General features: G+C 41.4%; 3 protein-coding genes across 10 annotated transcripts in view; 2 read left to right on the forward strand and 1 right to left on the reverse strand.

Annotated features, from left to right (window-relative positions):
• Positions 1-13054, reverse strand: part of LOC146274881 (leukocyte elastase inhibitor-like) — a 66088-nt gene extending 53034 nt beyond the window's left edge. Inside the window, exons 1-14 of one of the 5 annotated variants that reach the window (XM_084703791.1) lie at positions 12503-13054; positions 12191-12298; positions 11462-11686; positions 11007-11118; positions 10887-10910; positions 10729-10772; positions 10411-10644; positions 10158-10298; positions 9720-9953; positions 9505-9618; positions 9132-9368; positions 8894-9034; positions 8526-8762; positions 8210-8314 (exon numbers count right to left, since the gene is read on the reverse strand). In XM_084703791.1, the coding sequence (XP_084559917.1) occupies positions 8210-8314; positions 8526-8762; positions 8894-9034; positions 9132-9368; positions 9505-9618; positions 9720-9953; positions 10158-10298; positions 10411-10644; positions 10729-10772; positions 10887-10910; positions 11007-11118; positions 11462-11686; positions 12191-12298; positions 12503-12940 (2394 nt within the window). In that variant the 5' untranslated portion in view covers positions 12941-13054. Of the gene's footprint in view, positions 1-8209; positions 8315-8525; positions 8763-8893; positions 9035-9131; positions 9369-9504; positions 9619-9719; positions 9954-10157; positions 10305-10410; positions 10645-10728; positions 10773-10886; positions 10911-11006; positions 11119-11461; positions 11687-12190; positions 12299-12502 lie in introns of those variants that run through there. The other 4 variants (XM_084703793.1, XM_084703789.1, XM_084703792.1 and 1 more) reach the window with 4 other exon arrangements.
• A 289-nt stretch (positions 13055-13343) lies between these two features.
• LOC146274882 (inositol monophosphatase 1-like) lies at positions 13344-16651 on the forward strand. 2 transcript variants are annotated; one of them, XM_084703801.1, is made up of 9 exons: positions 13344-13585; positions 13949-14029; positions 14298-14469; positions 14760-14864; positions 15193-15238; positions 15361-15469; positions 15564-15672; positions 15860-16011; positions 16129-16651. In XM_084703801.1, the coding sequence occupies exons 3-9, from the start codon at positions 14336-14338 to the stop codon at positions 16245-16247; spliced, it is 774 nt and encodes a 257-aa protein (XP_084559927.1). In that variant the 5' UTR covers positions 13344-13585; positions 13949-14029; positions 14298-14335; the 3' UTR covers positions 16248-16651. The 2 variants fall into 2 exon arrangements, with proteins under 2 accessions (XP_084559927.1, XP_084559926.1); XM_084703800.1 differs by having other exon boundaries at positions 13345-13585; positions 14336-14469.
• Positions 16652-16909: 258 nt separating this feature from the next.
• Positions 16910-23436, forward strand: LOC146274883 (leukocyte elastase inhibitor-like). 3 transcript variants are annotated; one of them, XM_084703799.1, is made up of 9 exons: positions 16910-17683; positions 17882-18291; positions 18606-18788; positions 19108-19248; positions 19443-19560; positions 19649-19791; positions 19895-20050; positions 20169-20349; positions 20809-23436. In XM_084703799.1, exons 3-9 carry the CDS (start codon positions 18618-18620, stop codon positions 21030-21032), a joined length of 1134 nt encoding a protein of 377 aa, XP_084559925.1. In that variant the 5' UTR covers positions 16910-17683; positions 17882-18291; positions 18606-18617; the 3' UTR covers positions 21033-23436. The 3 variants fall into 3 exon arrangements, with proteins under 3 accessions (XP_084559925.1, XP_084559923.1, XP_084559924.1); XM_084703797.1 differs by having other exon boundaries at positions 18609-18788; XM_084703798.1 differs by lacking the exon at positions 16910-17683 and having other exon boundaries at positions 17792-18291; positions 18609-18788.
• Positions 23437-23914: the final 478 nt, after the last annotated feature.

Genomic DNA, 23914 nt, shown 5'->3' on the forward strand with positions numbered 1-23914 from the left:
AGAGCCATTACCACACAGGTCACCATTTCTGACGGCCGTCAGAATTTGTGACCCACACAAAAAATAATATTTTAAGAATGTGTGTTCCCACTGTAATTGCTTCCCAAAGGTATCAAAACTTCGAACAATAATTTGTGGTAGTTATTTCATCCCATCACATCAATCTGGAGCGATGTTTTCTGATTTGGAGTCATCACAGAGCCAATACAACAGAGGTCACCATTTCTGACGGCCGTCAGAATTTGTGACCCACACAAAAAATAATATTTTAAGAATGTGTGTTCCCACTGTAATTGCTTCCGAAAGGTATTACAATTTCGAAAGATCCTTTTTTTGTAGTTATTTAATCGATTCACACTAATCTGGAGAAATGTTTCTTACTTAGAGTCAGCATAGAGCCATTACCAACGAGGTCACCATTTCTGACGGCCGTCAGAATGTGTGACCCACGGAAAATAAATGTTATAAGAATGTGTGTTCCCACTGTAACTGCATGCTTCCCAAAGGTATTAAAACTTTCAAAGATGGTTTGGGGTAGTTATTTAATCGATTCACACTAATCTTGAGCCGTTGTTTCTGATTTAGAGTCATCATAGAGCCATTACCACACAGGTCACCATTTCTGACGGCCGTCAGAATGTGTGACCCACGAAAAATATATGTTTTAAGAATGTGTGTTCCCTCTGTAACTGCTTCCCAAAGGTATTAAAACTTTCAAAGATGGTTTGGGGTAGTTATTTCATCAATTCACACTAATCTTGAGCCGTTGTTTTTGATTTAGAGTCGTCATAGAGCCATTACCACACAGGTCACCATTTCTGACGGCCGTCAGAATGTGTGACCCACAAAAAAATATATGTTTTAAGTATGTGTGTTCACTCTGTAACTGCTTCCCAAGGGTATTAAAACTTTCAAAGATGGTTTGGGGTAGTTATTTAATCGATTCACACTAATCTTGAGCCGTTGTTTCTGATTTCGAGTCGTCATAGAGCCATTACTACATAGGTCACCATTTCTGACGGCCGTCAGAATGTGTGAACCATAAAAAAATTTTTTTAAGAATGTGTGTTCCCACTGTAAGTGCTTCCCAAAGGTATTAAAACTTTCAAAGATGGTTTGGGGTAGTTATTTCATCGATTCACATTAATCTGGAGCCATTGTTTCTGATTTAGAGTCATCGAGCCATTACCACATAGGTCACCATTTCTGACGGCCGTCAGAATGTGTGACCCACAAAAACTACATAAAAAAATATTTTTTAAGAATGTTTGTTCCCACCATAACTGCTTATAAAATGTATTAAAAATTCGAAAGATGGTTTGGGGTAGTTATTTTATCAGTTCACACTAATTTGGAGCCATTGTTTCTGATTTAGAGTCATCGAGCCATTACCACATAGGTCACCATTTCTGACGGCCGTCAGAATGTGTGACCCACCAAAAAAATAAAACGATTTTGTAAGAATGTGCGTTCCCTCCATAACTAATTCCCAAATGTATTAATACTTCGAAAGATGGTTTGGGGTTGTTATTTTATCAATATAACACTAATGCGGAGCCATTTTTCCGATTTAGAGTCATCATAGAGCCATTACCACATATAGGTCACCATTTCTGACGGCCGTCAGAATGTGTGACCCACCAAAAAAATAAAACGAATATTTAAGAATGTTTGTTCCCTCTGTAACTGCTTCCCAAATGTATTAACTTCGAAAGAGGGTTAAGGGTTGTTATTTCAACAATTTAACACTCATCTGGAGCCATGTTTTCCGATTTAGAGTCATCATAGCGCCATGATCACAGAGGTCACCATTTCTGACGGTCGTCAGAATGTGTGACCCACAAAAACTACATAAAATAAGAGTTTTAAGAATGTTTTTCCCACCTTAACTGTTTCCAAAATGTATTAAAATTTCGAAAGATGGTCTGGGGTAGTTATTTCATCGATTCAAACTAATTTGGAGCCATTGTTTCTGATTTAGAGTCATCATAGAGCCATTACCACATATAGGTCACCATTTCTGACGGCCGTCAGAATGTGTGACCCACCAAAACGACATAAAAAATATTTTTTAAGAATGTTTGTTCCCACCGTAACCGCTTATAAAATGTATAAAAAATTCGAAAGATGGTTTAGGGTAGTTATTTCATCGATTCACACTAATCTGGAGAAATGTTTCTTACTTAGAGTCATCATAGAGCCATTACCACATAGGTCACCATTTCTGACGGCCGTCAGAATGTGTGACCCACCAAAAAAATACAACGATTTTGTAAGAATGTGCGTTCCCCCCGTAACTACTTCCCAAATGTATTAATACTTTGAAAGATGGTTTGGGGTTGTTATTTTATCCATATAACACTAATTTGGAGCCATTGTTTCTGATTTAGAGTCATCGCACCATTACCATAGAGGATACCATTTCTGACGGCCGTCAGAATGTGTGACCCACAAAAACTACATAAAAAAATATTTTTTAAGAATGTTTGTTCCCACCATAACTGCTTATAAAATGTATTAAAAATTAGAAAGATGGTTTGGGGTAGTTATTTTATCAGTTCACACTAATTTGGAGCCATTGTTTCTGATTTTGAGTCATCGAGCCATTACCACATAGGTCACCATTTCTGACGGCCGTCAGAATGTGTGACCCACCAAAAAAATAAAACGATTTTGTAAGAATGTGTGTTCCCTCCGTAACTAATTCCCAAATGTATTAATACTTCGAAAGATGGTTTGGGGTTGTTATTTATTCAATTTAACACTAATGTGGAGCCATTTTGCCGATTTAGAGTCATCATAGAGCCATTACCACATATAGGTCACCATTTCTGACGGCCGTCAGAATGTGTGACCCAAAACAATAAAAAGATTATTTAAGAATGTTTTTCCCACCTTTACTGCTTCCAAAATGTATTAAAATTTCGAAAGATGGTCTGGGGTAGTTATTTCATCGATTCAAACTAATTTGGAGCCATTGTTTCTGATTTAGACTCATCGTGCCATTACCATAGGATACCATTTCTGACGGCCGTCAGAATGTGTGACCCACCCAAAAAATAAAACGATTATTTAAGAATGTTTTTCCCTCCGTAACTGCTTCCCAAATGTATTAACTTCGAAAGAGGGTTAAGGGTTGTTATTTCATCGATTCAAACTAATTTGGAGCCATTGTTTCTGATTTAGAGTCATCATAGAGCCATTACCACATAGGTCACCATTTCTGACGGCCGTCAGAATGTGTGACCCACCAAAACGACATAAAAAATATTTTTTAAGAATGTTTGTTCCCACCGTAACCGCTTATAAAATGTATAAAAAATTCGAAAGATGGTTTAGGGTAGTTATTTCATCGATTCACACTAATCTGGAGAAATGTTTCTTACTTAGAGTCATCATAGAGCCATTACCACATAGGTCACCATTTCTGACGGCCGTCAGAATGTGTGACCCACCAAAAAAATACAACGATTTTGTAAGAATGTGCGTTCCCCCCGTAACTACTTCCCAAATGTATTAATACTTTGAAAGATGGTTTGGGGTTGTTATTTTATCCATATAACACTAATTTGGAGCCATTGTTTCTGATTTAGAGTCATCGCACCATTACCATAGAGGATACCATTTCTGACGGCCGTCAGAATGTGTGACCCACAAAAACTACATAAAAAAATATTTTTTAAGAATGTTTGTTCCCACCATAACTGCTTATAAAATGTATTAAAAATTAGAAAGATGGTTTGGGGTAGTTATTTTATCAGTTCACACTAATTTGGAGCCATTGTTTCTGATTTTGAGTCATCGAGCCATTACCACATAGGTCACCATTTCTGACGGCCGTCAGAATGTGTGACCCACCAAAAAAATAAAACGATTTTGTAAGAATGTGTGTTCCCTCCGTAACTAATTCCCAAATGTATTAATACTTCGAAAGATGGTTTGGGGTTGTTATTTATTCAATTTAACACTAATGTGGAGCCATTTTGCCGATTTAGAGTCATCATAGAGCCATTACCACATATAGGTCACCATTTCTGACGGCCGTCAGAATGTGTGACCCAAAACAATAAAAAGATTATTTAAGAATGTTTTTCCCACCTTTACTGCTTCCAAAATGTATTAAAATTTCGAAAGATGGTCTGGGGTAGTTATTTCATCGATTCAAACTAATTTGGAGCCATTGTTTCTGATTTAGACTCATCGTGCCATTACCATAGGATACCATTTCTGACGGCCGTCAGAATGTGTGACCCACCCAAAAAATAAAACGATTATTTAAGAATGTTTTTCCCTCCGTAACTGCTTCCCAAATGTATTAACTTCGAAAGAGGGTTAAGGGTTGTTATTTCATCAACTTAACACTCATGTGGAGCCATTAAAAAAAAAAATAGAGTCGTAATAGAGCCATTACCATAGAGGACACCATTTCTGACGACCGTCAAAATGTGTGACCCACAAAAAAAATACATAAAAAAAAAAGGATTTAAGAATGTGTGTTTCCCCCGTAGCTGCTTCCCAAAGGTATTACAACTTCGAAAGATGGTTTGGGGTGGTTATTTTATAAGTTCACACTAATTTGGAGCCATTGTTTCTGATTTTGAGTCATCGAGCCATTACCACCGAGGTCACCATTTCTGACGGCCGTCAGAATGTGTGACCCACAAAAAAAAATATGTTTTAAGAATGTGTGTTCCCACTGTAAGTGCTTCCCAAAGGTATTAAAACTTTCAAAGATGGTTTGGGGTAGTTATTTAATAGATTCACACTAATCTTGAGCCGTTGTTTCTGATTTCGAGTCGTCATAGAGCCATTACTACACAGGTCACCATTTCTGACGGCCGTCAGAATGTGTGACCCATAAAAAAGATGTTTTAAGAATGTGTGTTCCCACTGTAAGTGCTTCCCAAAGGTATTAAAACTTTCAAAGATGGTTTGGGGTAGTTATTTCATCGATTCACACTAATCTTGAGCCGTTGTTTCTAAATTTAGAGTCGTCATAGAGCCAATACCACACAGGTCACCATTTCTGACGGCCGTCATAATATGTGACCCACAAAAAAAAGATGTTTTAAGAATGTGTGTTCCCACCGTAACTGCTTCCCAAAGGTATTAAAACTTCAAAATATTCTTTTTTGTAGTTATTTAATCGATTCACACTAATCTGGAGAAATGTTTCTTACTTAGAGTCATCATAGAGCCATTACCACTGAGGTCACCATTTCTGACGGCCGTCAGAATGTGTGACCCACAAAAAATATTTGTTTTAAGAATGTGTGGTCCCACCTTAACTGCTTCCTAAAGGTATTACAATTTCGAAAGATCGTTTGGGGTAATTATTTAATCATTCACATTAATCTGGAGCCGTTGTTTTTGATTTAGAGTCGTCTTAGAGCCATTACCACACAGGTCACCATTTCTGACGGCCGTCAGAATGTGTGACCCAAAATAAAAATAAAAAGATATTTTAAGAATGTGTGTTCCCACCGTAATTGCTTCCCAAAGGTATCAAAACTTCGAACGATAATTTGTGGTAGTTATTTCATCCCATCACATCAATCTGGAGCGATGTTTTCTGATTTGGAGTCATCACAGAGCCAATACAACAGAGGTCACCATTTCTGACGGCCGTCAGAATGTGTGACCCACACAAAAAAAATATTTTAAGAATGTGTGTTCCCACTGTAATTGCTTCCCAAAGGTATTACAACTTTCAAAGATGGTTTGGGGTAGTTATTTCATCGATTCACACTAATCTTGAGCCGTTGTTTCTGATTTAGAGTCGTCATAGAGCCATTACCACACAGGTCACCATTTCTGACGGCTGTCAGAATGTGTGACCCACAGAAGATGTTTTAAGAATGTGTGTGCCCACCGTAACTGCTTCCTAAAGGTATTACAATTTCGAAAGATCCTTTTTTTGTAGTTATTTAATCGATTCACACTAATCTGGAGAAATGTTTCTTACTTAGAGTCAGCATAGAGCCATTACCACCGAGGTCACCATTTCTGACGGCCGTCACAAAGTGTGACCCACAAAAAAATATATGTTTTAAGAATGTGTGTTCCCTCTGTAACTCCTTCCCAAAGGTATTAAAACTGGGAAAGATGGTTTTGGGTAGTTATGTCATCGATTCACACTAATCTTGAACCGTTGTTTCTGATTTAGAGTCGTCATAGAGCCATTACCACACAGGTCACCATTTCTGACGGCCGTCAGAATGTGTGACCCACAAAAAAAAAATAGTTTTACGAATGTGTCATAGAGCAGTTACCACATGGGTCACCATTTCTGACGGCCGTCAGAATGTGTGACCCACAACAACTGCTTCCCAAAGGTATTAAAACTTAGAAATATTCTTTGTAGTTATTTAATCGATTCACACTAATCTGGAGAAATGTTTCTTACTTAGAGTCAGCTTGGAGCCATTACCACACAGGTCACCATTTCTGACGGCCGTCAGAATGTGTGACCCACAAAAAAAGGTATTAAAACTTTGAAATATTCTTTGTAGTTATTTAATCGATTCACACTAATCTGGAGCAATTTTTTCTTACTTATACACATTCGGGGCTTAACCCAAACCCAGGACAGGATCCTTCACACCAAATTTTTGGGCATTCATTTGAGCGCAAAATAGTTTTTTGAGCTCTATGTAAAATAAACCGCTGCTGTTTTCCAATTGGTAAAAACTTTGTCTATGAATGTGATGTCTTTATCATTTCTGGCTCCAAATTGTCGACAGGGGAAGCAGAAACATGCATGTAGCTTGACTGAGTATTCTAACCAAGTTTGAGAGCGATGCCTAGGACCTTGGATGAAAATGCGCATGGGGTACGTTTGCAGAACAGGCCGCATTGGATTCAAACCATGCTCGCCTTTCACCCAGCAGCGGTAACGAAACTAAGGGGTAAGGGCTACATAGCCCTATGAAATGGGACACCACTTGGTTACAAGTACGTCATCTAGCACGTATCGATGTCTCCAAAGCAAGTAGTGTTATGCACTGATATTAAACGAAATTCGCTGCTAATGGAGTTTAGTTTAAACTGTAGACATGCTAGTCAAAGAAATGCGGGACTGTTGTGCAATTCAGCACTGTAATATTAGCGTATAGCCCTAGGTTTCAAGTAAGCTCCCGACCTCACTTGGTTTTAACCCCTTAGGCCGAATCCCCCTTCCCCTTACCCCTTCCCCTTCGTTTTGCGCGTTCCCGTGAGAGCTAGTGGTGTCCCAATACTCTTTTTGAGCTAGGGGAAGGGCTAAGACTAAGGGGTATACACCCCTTAAAACCAAGTGAGGTCGGGAGCTTACTTGAAACCGAGGGCTATGTGAAAACTGCGCGACCGGCAACAATGGCGGCCAGATCATCCAGAGAGTCCGCTAAATATAATATTTTCGGCTTAATTAATTGATAAAAAAATTATGACAGTCTTGTTTTGTGTTATATACAGTCATGAACATATATATTTGCAACCATTTTCCTAATTGAAACGTTTCTAAAAATGGCTAGTTTGGTACGCTAATATTACAGTGCTGAATTGCACAACAGTCCCGCATTTCTTTGACTAGCATGTCTACAGTTTAAAGTAAACTCCATTAGCAGCGAATTTCGTTTAAATCAGTGCATAACACTACTTGCTTTGGAGATATCGATACGTGCTAGATGACGTACCTGTAACCAAGTGGTGTCCCATTTCTTAGGGCTATGTAGCCCTTACCCCTTAGTTTCGAGGGCCAAGGGCTAGGGGTAAATTAAGGGGAAGGGGGAAGGGGGAAGGGGAAGGGGTAAGGGGGAGTATTGGGATTCGGCCTTAGTCTTAGCCCTTCCCCTAGCTCAAAAAGAGTATTGGGACACACTAGCTCTCACGGGAACGCGCAAAACTAAGGGGAAGGGGTAAGGGGGAGTAGTGGGATTCGGCCAATACTAGACTTATACAATACAATACTGGTCTCTATTCCTCCAAATTTCCTGGGAAAATTAGGAACACAATTATTTTAATGAAAATAATTTACCTGTTTGGTATATTACACAGAAGAGTGGAATTAATGGAAAAAAAGTAACTATCTTAAAATGTGACATCACACATGTGAAGGATGGCAAATTAAATAATGCCAAAGTCACAAGAGCCTGTCTTCAGAGAATTGTAGACAAAAATAACTCTTTCATAAACAAATAGGCCTGTACTTTGTACTGTACAGTTTTGATACCTGTCTAATTTCCAGCAACTGTGTAAGCTCATTACAAACGTGGGGTGGGATCTTCTTGTCCTTGACAATCTTCTCAATTAGATTGTAGTACTGATCCATTCTTGGCTGTGGGAATATACATGGACATAATGAGTCATTTATTTGTATGGACTGATAATCATAATTTATTATATTTATAACATGCTTTTCTCAAACCAAAGCACTGATGGATTGACACACAAAGAACATGACACACATATATAGGTGTCACTGTACATGCTCAGACACTTAAAACACATACACAAACACACAATAAAAAAATTGTAGACAGCCTTACCTTGGACTTGTCATGGTCCAAGTCCTTACCAACAGTGGACAGAATAGTGACCACACAAGAAAGTGCTATGTTTTCCTTGCATTTCAGTAGTTTCACAATGCAGTCGTGGATGATAGCTTCTGTCACCATCTTCAGCTTAAACAACTCAGAAATGAGTTTGACGTTTCCTACAGCCTCAGCTTGAACCTCAGATGTTATCACTCTTATTTCCTCTCTCAGTCGTATGCGGTCCTTATTCTTGATCAGATCAGAAGAAAGTTTTAGTATGCAAAGAAATTAGTATGTTTTAAAGTCATGTATTATTTCATCAAGTATTATTTGTGCTAGACTGATTGTCTAATGTGTACTTATGCAAGGTGATGTCATACATCAACAGTGGCCTCCAACTCTTTCTGCTTCTCCCTCAAGACCTCTGTCTTGTCTTTGTCAAAATCCACCTGGCAACGGTTTAGCAACAATTTGCGGAAATTCAATGTCTTTCCTGGATTGTCTGAACTGGGGACTTTACGCTGGGTGAGAGACAGAAAGAGAGAGCAAGAGAGAGAGAGGATTAAAATATAAAATGGGAACACATGCACACACAGATAGCCAGAATAACATACCTACCCCCATCTGGGATCTGCACATGTTGGCATACACCTCTGAGTTGTCAGGGTCTGAAATGGCCTTTTGATAAATCAGGTCTATGATGCCTTTCAACCTCTCTTCCGTGTTAATAGGCAAGGTCCCAACTTCTTTCATCACCTGTTGAAAGTTCTCTCTGTTCACGTGAATCAAGATGTCTTCCATTTTGGCAAACATCTCCTGTGTCTTCACCAACTCAGGGTTCTTGGGCTCTTCCTCCTATACGGGGCAAAAAACATGCAGGGAGTTTGCCATCAATCACTTTTTGCCACCAAGGTGGGAGCCAAAGTTCAATCAAAGTTGTTCAAATAAACCAACATCTGTAATCCACCCGTCTGAGGCTTTCCAATGTTACCTGTCTGTCTTTCAGCAATTGGTGAAGCTCAAAGAGGACATGCCTGTCAGGCACAGAGGAATTCTTTTCCTTGACGATTATCTCAATGTGCTTGTGGTACTGATCCATTCTGGGCTGTGGGAATATAAAGACATAGCTGTCTTTTGTTGACAAGCAAGGCACACACATGTACACACACCAACAATGAGTAGACAGACTTGTCTTTAATGTTTTACCTTGGCCTTTCCATGGTCCAAGTCCTTTCCGATGGTAGAGAGCATAGTGGAAAAACATGCAATGGATATTGCGTCCCTTCTCGTCATCAGCTTTAGTAAGAATTCATGCATTTGGGCCTCTGTCATCATGTTTAGCTTGAAGAACTCACAGATGAACTTGATGTTTCCCACTGCTTTGTCTTGAAGCTCAGCAAATGCCTCTTCCAGTTTCTCTCCCTGCAGGCTGCGTTGCTCCTTCCGAGATGACATAGATAAAGGCAAACTTTTTATATTTATATAATACTGCAGAACTACTTTCTAGTTCTTATCTGTACTTGATTGATTATGCTTGACACTAATGAGGCATGATTATCAAAATGTAAACCAGTCTAAGGGTTTAAAGTATTTTAAAAACCAAATACATGGGAAAAAATAACAAGCATATGCACAATTCCATACATCAGTGGCGACCTTCATCTTGTCAAAAAACTCTTCAAAACACTCAGTGTGTTTCCTCTCAAAGTCTACAAGGCATCGATTCAGCATCAGCTTGCGGAAATTCAATGTCTCTCCCGGTTTGTCTGAGCTGGGGACTTTACGCTGGGTGAGAGTGAGAGAGACAGGGGGGGGGGGGGGGGGGTTACTCCTGGAAGCAAGACATACTATAACACATGACATAGACATGGAGAGACAGCCACAGTATCAGTCTAACCAGCTGCAAACATTTGCACATTTGTGCGTAAGCCTCAGAGTTGTCAGGGTCTGAGATGGCCTCCTCATAGATGAGGTCTACGATGCCCCTCAGCCTCTCCTCCGTGGTGATGGGAAAGGCCGCCACCACTCTCATTAGTTGCGGGAATCTCTCAGGCGTCAGACGGCCCAGGATGTCCTCCATCTGTGCAAACATCTCCTTTGTCCTCACAGACTCTATGTCCTTGTAGTCTTCCTGAAACAAGCCAAGAATCGCATGAATAAGGATGCTTCAGAGATACCCCAGATTCATTACAATATCTTGTCACTGTTTTTTTACCAGCTCATGTTCCTCCACTACTCTATCAGCAAGGGAAGACAGCGCTAAAGAGAGAGGGACAGAATCCAAAGATCTCTGTCAAACTGTGTAGTGTTGTGTTATGAATAGGAACCTATTCATGAGTAGATAGTAAGAATGGTGTGAATGGGGATGCTTACTGTGAGGTTCTAGCAGATGTTTAGCTGTTGAGGAAACAGACAGATAAAAGTGACTGTGAAGGAACCTCCCTCAAACTCATGTGTACTCACACACCTGCAAATAAACACACTCACACGCACCTTCTAAGAAGAAATCCTTGAGTACAATGTCGAAGCCCTTTTCAAGTTGCTTTTGCAGTTTGTAGACACTTCTTTGCACCGTGCCAAAGGCAGAGGTGATGCTGGGTATCTTCTACTAGCAGTCACAGACAGAAAGACCAACCACTTAATTGTACGACATGAGTAACAGAAGTTTGTCACACATACAAAATGGCACTATCTGCTTTACTGCGCCTGAGTAACCAGCCAGGGACAAACCAACAACATTCTGAAGAAATTATAATTCAGCCTTGCCAAAAATACTGCCAAAATAAGGCCTCCCTGCTTGTTTGGGGGTATACCACCTGAAGGAGTTGCATTTATGAGAGGTTAAAATACCAAACTTTTGGGGTAAAAAATCTTGCTCCACCGGCAGGAGAATATTTTAGATAAAGTAAATATATCTCTTCAAAAGAGGCCTCTGCACATGCACGCACCTGGAAGAAGTGTGGGCGTTCATCTAAGGGAGCCAGTGGCTTATGCTCCGCCTCTGCTCTTCTCAGTTCTACAATCTCCGCCTCCAGGGTTTGCAGGTGACCCTCAGCCTCCCTCAACATGGCCCCCTCCTGGGCTTGGATACGTTCTCTCAGTTCAGAGGTCGTTCTCTCCACCAACTCCGTCAAGAACTTCTCACAGTCCTCCACAGTAACTTGGGAGGAACGCTGTTTGGAGAGAAATCCAACTGTTAGAGACCATAGTGGTTCATCCTTTTAGCAACTGTCGAGTAGAGAGCCGTGTGGATTATCTGTTTTGTGTTGGTGCCCTCTAAACCATTATAGATTCCTTGACAAATCACTGATCTAACATGGATGTTGTTGTTTTTATTATTGTTAATATCCCACCACCACCATCCCTTTTTGGAGGAATTTTGTATTTATTTCAAGTACTAATTCAATACAGCAACATGCTGTATTGATGCAAGATGCAAGCTGCAGCATGCCAGGCACTGTCAGAAAGTACGGCAAATGAATGAACTGCTTAGAGGCCTCTTGTAGAGAAATGTATGTTTTTTGCAAATAAAGCATGACTGGATAGTTAACAGCTGTCTAGGGAAAGTATGCAGTCAGCTGTTCAGTTATGTTAGATCGAGATTGCCTTCAGGAAGGGAGTGAAGGGTGCATTTTCATAACTCATACAGAACCACACCTTCTATACACAAGTCTGACCTTCAGAGATTCCATCTCATCTTTCAGGTTCTTTAGCTCGTCCTCTCTCTCTTCAATTATGTCATTGTACGTTCTGGGGGGGTCACTCTTTTTTTTATGCCGGTGACCCTACAGTGGAAGGGAACAAGTGATTAGAATTGAACTTGGCAATAGCATGGTCTAGGTAGAAATTTGAATACATTTGACTCACTAGCTATAACACATTGATGCTCCCACACAGAACAGATGTTTTATTCTGTTCATGGAGTGGACTACAATACAGTTCCAACAGCTTTCGCTGTTTACAGATAATGCACCACAATCTAACCACACCTTTTTAGACTTCTTTACTGAAGCGGGTCCTGAGTTGTCCCCCTTGGGGTGACCATCAGCACACTCTGTGCGAACATTGAGCTCGTCCCTGAGGACAGGGGGACAGACACTCCTTTGAGTCAAAGGGCTGCCCTTCCCAATGACTGGTGGTTGGTTGTGAAGGTATAAGTCGGTTTTTGAGCAGAGCTGAGTATCATTCTTTGCAGGGGATACACATTTTTCTCTTCCAGTCTCTTCAGTTACCTTGGTGGCAGGTTGTAAAGTGGATTCCCGACTGCACTGAGGGCAGCAGCTGTCACTTTGATCAAGCTGAACCCAGTACTCATTGAGACAGACCTTACAGTGAGTGTGTCCACACTGGGTTGTTTTAGGATCCTTCGGTACATCCAGACAGATAGAACACTTCGACTCATTTAAAAGCTCTCCTACTTCAGCCATTGGGCTGCAGAAACCACTAGTTTACCTTATCGTCAGGGGCAGCCTACATACAGTCCAGCCTGTGGTTCTGTGAAAGGCACACCATATAAGTTTCAGTTTTCTTTCTGGGAAGATGAATGTCTTAAACAGACAGTGCACAGTGGCCTAGCCAAATCGCCTGTGTCAAAATCATAGTCAAAATACGAGATTCAAGAAGTTAATGTTTGAATTATGATCTTCAATTCTAAGGAGAGAAACAAGCAAGAGTGATCAATCAGCTTTGTTAATATAAACACACTAGACACCCTGTTACCATTTTTCTTTGGCGTAATCATTTCACACATGCCGGTAATTTTTTGCGTAATTATTCAACACATGCCGGTATGTCTAATAAAGGCTTACCAGGCTCTGGAAAAGCGTTCGTAGCCTGCCGTGGCGAGCGGTCTTAATTTATTTTGTTTACAGTAAGCTTCCTGGTGGTAGGTGGGGCTTGATTTCGTTTAATCATATTTTACCCAATGATACATTCGCTTCTCATGTCACCGACGTTGGTGGACCAATAACAGAGCCTGTTTAATATATTGGACATTCTCTGCCAATAATCTATTCGTTATACTCACGCCTAGCCTTGACCCCAACGCACAGTAGTCATTTACACAAAGTGAAGTAAGTTGTCTTGAATTATTGTAATTTTCACAATCGTTGTCACTTACTGTTATTACTTAGCTTTGTTGTACGGAAGTGCGTTTTGCATGTAGAAGCATGACGATCTTGCAAAGTAAATTAAGCTAGCGGTATCAGGGTTATTACTGGTATTTAGTATATTTGGCTAGCTACTACAGCTGATTAGCTTCTGCTGTAGGCTAGACTAGTACCAGAGCCTGTTTAATGACATTCTCTGCTAGTATTAGAGATTCGATGTCACAAGTACCTATCTATCACGTTAACTCGTTCAGTTCAGCTGACAATATTTCTCATGTGTGTGCGCTAGTCTAGACATATCCTCAGTTGTTAGTTGTGTGGCTTCAGGTTACGATTTCTGTCACCATGGCTGACGAGTGGAAGGAGTGCATGGACCACTGTTTGGAAGTGACCAAAGAAGCGGGGAAGGTTAGTTCGTTTCAAGTCTGGGACACTGAAATGCTACTGAGACTAGACTCACACAGTACATCCACCGTGTTATTCCAACATGTTTCTCTCAGCACATAAAGGTTGAAGATTGAGTTGAAGCCTAGCTAGATGCAATCTAAATGGTACGTCTGTGTTACAGATACCTCCATTTAATCAGCATTCAGCAACGTAGAGTGCATAGACTGCATTAGTCAAATTGTAAGATTCCCATTAATCTGAGCAACACCTTTCCAACACTAACCTACAGGCTGATGCCACTATTTCCTTCACTTTGCGGCTTGTCAGATGATCCGCGCAGCGCTCCAGAAGGACATAGCCATCATGCAGAAGAGCTCTCCGGTGGATCTGGTGACTGAGACGGACCAGAAGGTGGAGAAGCTCATCATCTCCTCCATCAAGGAGAAGTATCCCACACACAGGTATCCCAGACCCTCAACACTTCAGCAACACTAGAAAACACCACAGTAGAACATGCTCACTCATGGTTCTTCCTGTGTTTCTTACATTTTGAATTGGGGTAAGGAAGGTGAGGTGGGAGTGATTACTAATGATGTATTACTTAGTCGTTGAGCATTCATTATCATAAGCATACAAACAAACATTTTTAGCCAGAAACAGATGTTTTAAAAAGGAAGCCCTCTCCCCTGTATGTCTGCCTAAAGTGTCTTTGGTCTCTGATGCACTTCCCCTCCTCTCCTTCTTCCTCCAGTTTCATAGGGGAGGAGTCAGTAGCCGCTGGTGCCCCTAGCATCCTGACAGACAACCCCACCTGGATCATCGACCCCATCGATGGGACCACCAACTTTGTACACAGGTGGAGGAGGGTGTTATGACTGGTTAGGCCTTGGACATTAAGTACCCTCATCACTATCTGGGGCTCTTCAGTGTGTTCATGTGGGCATTAGCAGCACTGCGGTGTGGCTATCTTTAATGAAGCTCCCCTTAGAGCTGACCCCTAGGTCTGGGAGGAAGAGGAGCCGCTAATAGAAATGGATTCTGACGCTGCCCTGATCCTTAAGGAGTTGTAGCCTACCACCCTCCAACTTCTTGACTATATATTCTCTGTGGAGGATACACCTATTCCATTTCGTTTTATTCTATTCCACCTTGCAACTTTGCGTTACCCTTCTTGTGTTTCTCAGGTTCCCTTTCGTGTCTGTGTCAATTGGCTTTGCTGTGAAGAAAGAGGTATGTTAAGCATTTATCATGTGTGAGGACATCAGTCCCCATTGACTGCTTCTAAAAGTCACCCCTTGGTAAAACTGTTCAAGTTTTTGACTCCAGGCTGTTTTTGTGTTGGTGGAATTCAGATAGAGTTTGGTATCGTTTACAGCTGCATAGAGGATAAGATGTACACTGCTCGGAAAGGGAATGGAGCGTTCTGTGATGGAGTCCCCATCAAGGTGTCTGGGCAGGAAGGTAGGGTGTACAGTAGTCCTGTTTTAAAAGAGAAAAATACATGTGTAACTGAGGCGTTGTGTAAGTAAGTTGACTGTTTTACTTTGTTGTGTAGACATCACTAAGTCCTTGGTGCTCACGGAGATGGGTTTCAAGAAGGACCCTGAGCACTTCAAAACAATGATGGCCAACATCAAGACCATCCTCTCCATTCCTGTCCATGGGTAAGCAGGGCAGAGCTGCACACCTGGGACCTGTATCATAATTCATTCATTGAACGTAATGTTAAACTTAATTTATTGTTTCTGGGGGAGTTTGTGTCAATTTGTGGGCTGCCATGATCTCTTTCTGCATGATCTTTCAATCAGTCAACCCATCGACCAATAAATACATTGATTAATACAATCCTAGGATTCGTTCACCGGGCAGCGCAGCGGTAAACATGTGTCTGGTTGCGTGCGGCGCGGCGGACGCCTACTACCACATGGGCATCCACTGCTGGGACATGGCAGCCGGCGCCGCCATCATCAGAGAGGCAGGCGGAGTCATCACGGACATCTCAGGTGAGCAGTCACTTTGATTCAGTTTAAGATTCACTTAAACTCAATACCTCTCCTAAATGTTTCCTGAGTCGAGGAGCTGTGTTCATGAGGATCTCTCTGTGGCCTGTGTGTCCACAGGAGGGCCGTTTGACCTGATGTCCAGGAGGCTGATCATCGCTAGCAGCAGGACCATCGCAGAACACATCGCCTCTAAAGTTACTGTTTTCCCCTGTGGACGGGATGACTTGGAGGACTAGAGACACACACACACACACTATATGTATGTTTACACGGTTTGTGATTGGCAGGTCCGGATTCAAGTCCTGCATAACTTAAAGTTGTGATATTGACCTCTTGTTAGATGCTGTGTGCACTTTTGGGAACATGTCAGTGTTTTCAGGTTGTTACAGTTCATATATCAGCTGTACCTCCTAGTCGGCTACTCCAGGGCTTTGACTTGTTATTTATATGTTTTGGGGCTTTTTCTTAGTCAATCTTTTGTCTATGTCAATGATGTCAGAGGTGACAAAATCACCTCTATCCTGCAGAGCTATGTACAACTCATACTGTACTTCAACAAGATATCAGTGAAACAAAGTAATCCTTGCAATTCTCCACTCCTGTGGCTCTGGAAATGCACTCTTAAATCAATGTTTTAGTATTGAAATTGGTTGTTTCTTACTCTGGATTCCTGTGTATGATAGAGTGAAGTATATTCTTAACTTATTGCAGCCAATTGCTTTTGTGTTTGCAGGAAATGAAAGTAAAATGAAAGTTCAGAAAGCCATTTTAGTTTTTCAGGTCCGATAATATCGGTATTTAACAGCAGCTTCCTTACCTTGTAACAAACTATGGTTTGATTGAAAGAAATATTGATGAGTATTCTATTCACACAAGGGACACCATGGGGATGGGCTGCTGATGGCAAAGACGGAGAGGGGGGAGGAGAGAGAGGTGAAGGGTAAGGACCCATGACAACATAACTACAGGATCTGAAAAAAGTGAAGACGTTTTTAAACCATCCAGGTTTCAAATTGAGATAGTTAGCCAGGGAGTTAACACTTCTCACACGTAAACAATCCTACTGTCAATGTTTGCATTAGCAAAAGGCTAAAAATAACGAGTACAATTTATATATATACTCTGGCAAAAAAAAAAATCCGTCTTGAATAGGTGACTCACGAATGAAAGGCTGTCTTTCATAATAAATGTCATGCTCTTAGGTCCAAAGGTTGCATGTTGTTCTTTGGTCCAGAGGTTGCTCATGTTCTTTCAAGAGTCTGGTATAGCATACGTTGTACAACCAGCTAGCCATCTGATAACAGGGGCGTTCGACTTCATGCAGCGCCGTCGTCGCCTGCAGCCCGGCTGACTTGAAGTAGCCAATAGGTGCGTTCGACATGGACTGTGGCTGCATGAAACGACTGGCGAGAGTAGCCGATTGCAGTCGGGGACGAGTTCAAATGGCTCTGTGAAGTCTGACATTCTTCTCGTGATTTGCTGCGTTGACTTCATCATTCCCTGGGAAAATTGGGAACAAAATATTTTTTATTTTACTGTCGTATACTATACAGAAAAGTGGAATTACTTGAAAAGTGGAACTACTGGAAAACTGGAATTACTGGAAAAATTGAGTTGCATACCTGCAGAGCCGGAGAGCTGCAGTTTCAAGACCGGGGAGTTCGGTGGCATTGTATGTATGTATGTATGTATGTATGTATGTATGTATGTATGTATGTATGTATGTATGTCTGTATGTCTGTATGTCTGTATGTCTGTCTGTCTGTCTGTCTGTCTGTCTGTCTGTCTGTCTGTCTGTCTGTCTGTCTGTCTGTCTGTATCATGAATCATTTTGACATTTTATTCTACTTTTCTTCTTTTTATGTTGCAGTCCCACTGTCATCCCGGCCTCCAAATTCCTTGGGAAAAAGAAAAGTGGAATTACTGGAAAAGTGAAATTACTGGAAAAATTTAGTTGCATGTACTTGCAGAACCGGAGAGCTGCAGTTTCAAGACCAGTAGTTCGGTCGCATTCTTCTTTCGCTGGGCTGCGTATTTATTTGATTGGAGTTTTGGTGCGCATTACTCGCTGCTTTCACTGGGCTGATGCGTGTTAGCTGATTGGAGTGGAGAAGTCTTGGTGCGCTATCTTCCTTCCGAACTTTAGTTAATCTAACTCCATATGGTTAGCTGGTTGTATAGTCTACTACTACGTCTTCTATACCAGATTCTTGAACGAACACTAACTAGCAACCTCTGGACCTTCTCCGACATTTTATTAAGAAAGACAGCCTTTGATACGTGAGTATTCATTTTTTGCCAGAGTGCTTGAACTAGTTAGCTGAGCAACAGTAGGACTACGGCCAGTTATTTAAGTTGTAATAAAAAGGTGGTTTTAATATAATCATTTTACTCGTTATTTTTAGCCTTTTGCCAATGCAAACATTGAGTGTAGGATTGTTTACGTTTGAGAAGTCTTGACTCCCTGGCTAACTATCTCAATTTGAAACCTGGATGGTTTAAAAACGTCTTTACACTTTTTTCAGATCCTGTGTAGTATTCTGGTTCCTCACCCTTCACCTCTCTCTCTCCCCCCTCTCCATCCTTGCCATCAGCAGCCCATCATCATGGCATCACCCCTGTCTGAGGCAAATGCCAACTTCTCCCTGGCCCTGTTCCAGAAGATTGCAGAGGAATCCCCAACAGGAAACGTCTTTTTCTCTCCCCTCAGCATCTCTTCAGCTCTGGCCATGGTGCTACTCGGCGCCAGGGGCAACACGGCCACACAAATGTCCGAGGTGGGTCTGGTAGGCTTTGGTGGTCTGTTTCAGTCTAACAGCATGTCTGTATCAATGTGTAGGTATGTAAGGATAGGCCACAGCTTTCATTCTTACATGGTTGTCATGACAGCAAAATCTAGCGTGACTTGTGGTGCTTGGACCTACTTAATTACAACATCTATTCTAATACACATTCTCTAAAAGTTGAATGTTGCTGGCCATTATTACGCTGGTTACATACACTTCAGTGCACACACACACACAGAGTTCCAAACCTCCAATCTTCAAAAACATATATGCTGTTTTGAAGATTACTCCTATTCCTTTTCTGCCTTAGACCCTGCACCTTCACAAGACAAAGGATGATGTGCACGTGGCCTTTAGTAAGCAGATGGCTCAGCTTAACAAGAAAGAAGCCCCCTATGCCCTCAGCCTGGCTAACAGGCTCTACGGAGAGCAGACCTACCAGTTTGTGAAGGTAACGCCCCGTGTGTGGATTCAGAGGGGAGGAAGAAGGGAGGGAGGGCCAAAGGGATTGTGTGAAAGACACAATTTTTGATGCACGCGGGGACGCAACTCGTTAAAAATGAGTGTCCGTTTCAGAGTTAACGTTTGTGTCCGTTTCAGAGATAACGTTATGAACCTTCTCTCACTACTGTGTGCGTGTGTCAGGAGTTTGTAGGAGACACCAGGAAACACTACGATGCAGAGCTGGAGACTGTGGACTTCCAGAAGAATTATGAGGCAGCCAGGCTCAACATCAACGGCTGGGTAGAGAAACAGACGCAAGGTGACTGGGATGTAGCTGTATTCACTGTACAAAAAGCCAGTTATCATGAAAAAGGTTGGGTCTGATTCTACGGTTTTCTCCTCCCTAGATAAGATCCAGCATCTTCTGCAGAAGGGCACTCTGGATGAATTGACCAAGCTGGTGCTGGTCAACGCCATCTACTTTAAAGGCAGCTGGGAGAAAAAGTTTGAGGCAACAAGCACAAGAGACACCCAGTTCAAGCCCAACCAAGTACGGCCCCAAATTGAACAAAGTTTGTGTTCTTTTCTGTCTACTTCTTTTGCATTCATCTGTTATTAATCCCATCCATATAACTCTGGTGTTCTCATTTCAGAATGAGAGCAAACCAGTGAAGATGATGTACCAGGAGACAGAGTTCCCCCTGACTTTCATCCCTGAGGCCGACTGTCAGATCCTGGAGCTACCTTATGTTGGAAAAGATCTGAGCATGCTCATCATGCTGCCCAATGAGATCACAGGTCTGACGAAGGTAGGAAGAAGAAAAACCTTCTCTACAAGCTGCCTTGAACTCTGTTTCAATACTCTCACAAATGATTTCCCTCCCCACTAATGAACCTGTATCAATGAAAGCCTCTCCCTCCCCCCAGCTTGAGAAGAATCTGAGCTATGAGAACTTTATAGAATGGACCAGACCAGACATGATGGATATGCAGGAAGTGCAGGTGGGCCTGCCCAGGTTCAAGTTGGAGCAGACCCTGGACCTGGTCGACAAACTGACCAGTATGGGCATGACGGATGCCTTCGACGAGGGCCTTGCTGACTTCTCTGGTTGGGCCTACGCCTTTGTGTTTCTTTCTTCCTTCTGTTCTTTTAAAATTGTCTTCCTTCCTTATACGTTTTTCTCTCTGCACATTCTCTGTTCTTTTGAACATTATAAATGAATGGATTCATTATTAATGAATTTATCAATTAGAAATTGATTCAGGTCAGACACCTGCACTTTACCAGGTGGATGACTAAATGTTTGCTAAATTACTAAATGGATGATTTAAATGATGGGAGTCAGGTGGCTGAGCGGTTAGGGAATGGGCAAGTAATCAGAAGGTTGCTGGTTCAATTCCCGGCTGTGCCAGATGACATTGTGTCCTTGGGCAAGGCACTTCACCCTACTTGCCTCGGGGGAATGTCCCTGTACTTACTCTAAGTCGCTCTGGATAAGAGCGTCTGCTAAATGACAAAATGTAATTTAAATGATAACATCCTGTTTCTACCCATTTAACCACACAGGCATGTCCCCTAGCAACGACCTTGTCCTGTCCAAAGTCATCCACAAAGCCTTTGTTGAGGTCAATGAGGAGGGCACAGAAGCCGCCGCTGCCACGGCCGCTATCATGAAGTTGGAGTGCTGTGTCATCCCAGCCTCCTTCATTGCTGACCACCCCTTCCTCTTCTTCATCAGACACAACCCCACCAATAGTGTCCTCTTCTATGGGCGCTACTGCTCTCCCTAGACCCTGAAAAGGATGGAACAATTCTGAGGGGTGTATTGCAATGATTGTCAGTGGAAGGAACCATTTGATGACAGGCAAATATGTGTTTATTCTGGATATATGTTTGCACTGCATTCTTACCATGTATTCATCAGTTATATGCACATGTATAATATAACATATAGTGTGATGTGTAATATTACAGCTGCTGCCAGAATATACCACTATTTGATTAATGGATTTTTTGCTGCATTTAACAATAATATAACCAAAAGTAAGTAGTTATGTCCCCGTAACTGGTCTGGTCTGAAGCTGTACTCAACTGCACCAACAGTATACTGTTATCAGACTTGCCTTACTATTACTTGCTTTACTATTACTATGAAAGTGCAATCATCCCCACAAGGTCATGCGTTGTAATAAACTCACAATTACACCATTTGAATGAGGTGTAATTAATATTTACATTTAGCAGACACTCTTATCCAGAGTGACTTACAGTAGGTACGGGGACATAACCCCATGGCAAGTAGGGTGAAATGCCTTAAAGACACAACGTCATTTTGCATGGCCGGGAATCGATCCGGTTTTTATCTAACGTATACAAACAGCAGGCCTATAGAAATGAATACTTACATTCTACAGTATGTATACTGTGGTCCTCTGCACATTTAATTTACGTAGCAAAATACTACCACCCAGAATCTTAAAAGGGCATCTTCATAATTTAGATCTGTTTTTGTTGGGTCACACATTCTGACGGCCGTCAGAAATGGTGACCTTTGTGGTAATAATAATAATAATAATTATGAGTCTAATAACTCTCCGTTGGGCTGTGAGTATGGGGCGTGTTTCAACCAAACTCGTAAAACGAATGCCTCTTCACTCAATTGGATAGACCTACAACCAATCAGAGCAACGTAATATGTTGTTTGTTGAAATCAAATTCAACCCAAGCGCTCTTTGGTGACGTGGTTGATTACGTTACTGTTGATCATCTGTCCATCATCGTATAAAGCCCGCCCTGACAATTTCATTGGTCCAAACAGCTCCTGTTCGGGAATAGTTTTTCCCGACCATTTTTTTGTGTGGGCGGGGCTAAGTTGGGCTGGCAGCCAGGCTAGTCTGTTACAGTAGTGGTAAAGGTGTTGGCTAAGGTGAACGCCTCTAAAATTACTGTGTTTCTCTGTGGAAGGGATGACTTGGAGGACTAAAGTACAAGACAGACAGACACACAATATATATGTTTACACTGTTTATGATTGGCAGGTCTGGGAAGTCCTGCATAACCTAAAGTTGTGATATTGACCTCTTGTTAGATGCCTCTTGGATTTTTGTTGAACATGTTAGTGTTTTCAGGTTGTTACAGTTCATTTATCAGCTGTACCTCCTAGTCGGCTACTCCAGGGCTTTGACTTGTTATTTTTATGTTTTGGGGCTTTTTTTTTGTCAATCATTCGTCTGTCAGTGATGTCAGAGGTGACAAAATCACCTCTATCCTGTAGAGCTATGTACAACTACATACTGTACTTCAACAAGATATCAGTGAAACAAAGTCATCCTTGCAATTCTCCACCCCTGGGGCCCTGGAAATGCACTCTTAAAACTACATTTTAGTATTGAAATCGGTTGTTTCTCACTCTGCGTTCCTGTGAAGGATGTGTATAGAGTGAAGTATATTCTTAACTTATTGCTTCCTATTGCTTTTGTGTTTGCAGGAAATGAAAGTAACATGAAAGTTCAGAAAGCCATTATTGTTTTTCAGACCAATAATATTGGTATTAGCAGTAGCTTCCTTACCTTGTAACAAACTATGGTTTGAATGAAAGAAATATAGATGATTAGTCTGTAAATAACAATGTGTAATAACCATGGTATATTATTTCAGTCAGTCATCTAATGTACATTTTGTGTTTGAAAATCAGGAAAAACATTTCATTTTGTATTTGTTGTCTTCTATTTTTAAAGCATATTGATGTTTTTTTAGAACCAACTTTGCTGCCATTTACAGGGGTGTGATTCTGTTGTGGTGGTGGGAGGGAGGAGAGAGGAGTGTTAAAGTGTTGAAACAAGTGTGGATGAGTTACGCAAGGTGGGCGAGACTGGCACTGGAATGTCAAAATGAATCTTAATGTTGAATTGATCTCTTTGTCTGATTCCTACCATCACTGCTTTCTTCTCTGTTCTCAGGAAACTGAAACAATGATTCAATATGTTTCCCTCTGTCCCCCAGGAGTCACTGCATCTCATGTCTGTAAACACGCTCCTAAGCCTTATGTACAAAAAGGAGATAATGCCACTGTTGCTGCTGTATCAAATGTGAAGGCGGCATACTTGCTCTACAAGTCCCAAATTATTTTATTAGTCAAACACATACTGCAGAAGTGGATTTCCTCCTCAATAAAGCATACAACCTAAATATGAACATATGGTGAGAATTATTCCAGTTGTTTGATCAAATTATTCCTGTCCAATTCAGCAATATTTAATGACGATATATAATTAAAGATAAATGACACTACACAGCTTGGTATAACATTTACATTTAGTCATTTAGCAGACGCTCTTATCCAGAGCGACTTACAGTAAGTACAGGGACATTCCCCCCGAGGCAAGTAGGGTGAAGTGCCTTGCCCAAGGACACAACGTCATTCAGCACGGCGGGGAATCAATCCGGCAACCTTTTGATTACTTCCAGCCATCTGATTCCAGATATAACTGTATTCACATCTTGTCAATCAACATAGCCAGGCTTAAGAGAATATCGATGATTAGAACCTAGATAAGATATGGTATTTGTGTGTACACAAGTGTTTATGTGTGTTTCTATGTGAGCTACAAAAGAAGTACTCCAGAAATCCTTATCATTCAGGCATGATCATTTAATGGGTTTTGAGAGTCTA

Source organism: Hypomesus nipponensis, chromosome 8 (genome assembly GCF_054491055.1).
Source record: "Hypomesus nipponensis isolate SF chromosome 8, ASM5449105v1, whole genome shotgun sequence".
Lineage (NCBI taxonomy): Eukaryota > Metazoa > Chordata > Actinopteri > Osmeriformes > Osmeridae > Hypomesus > Hypomesus nipponensis.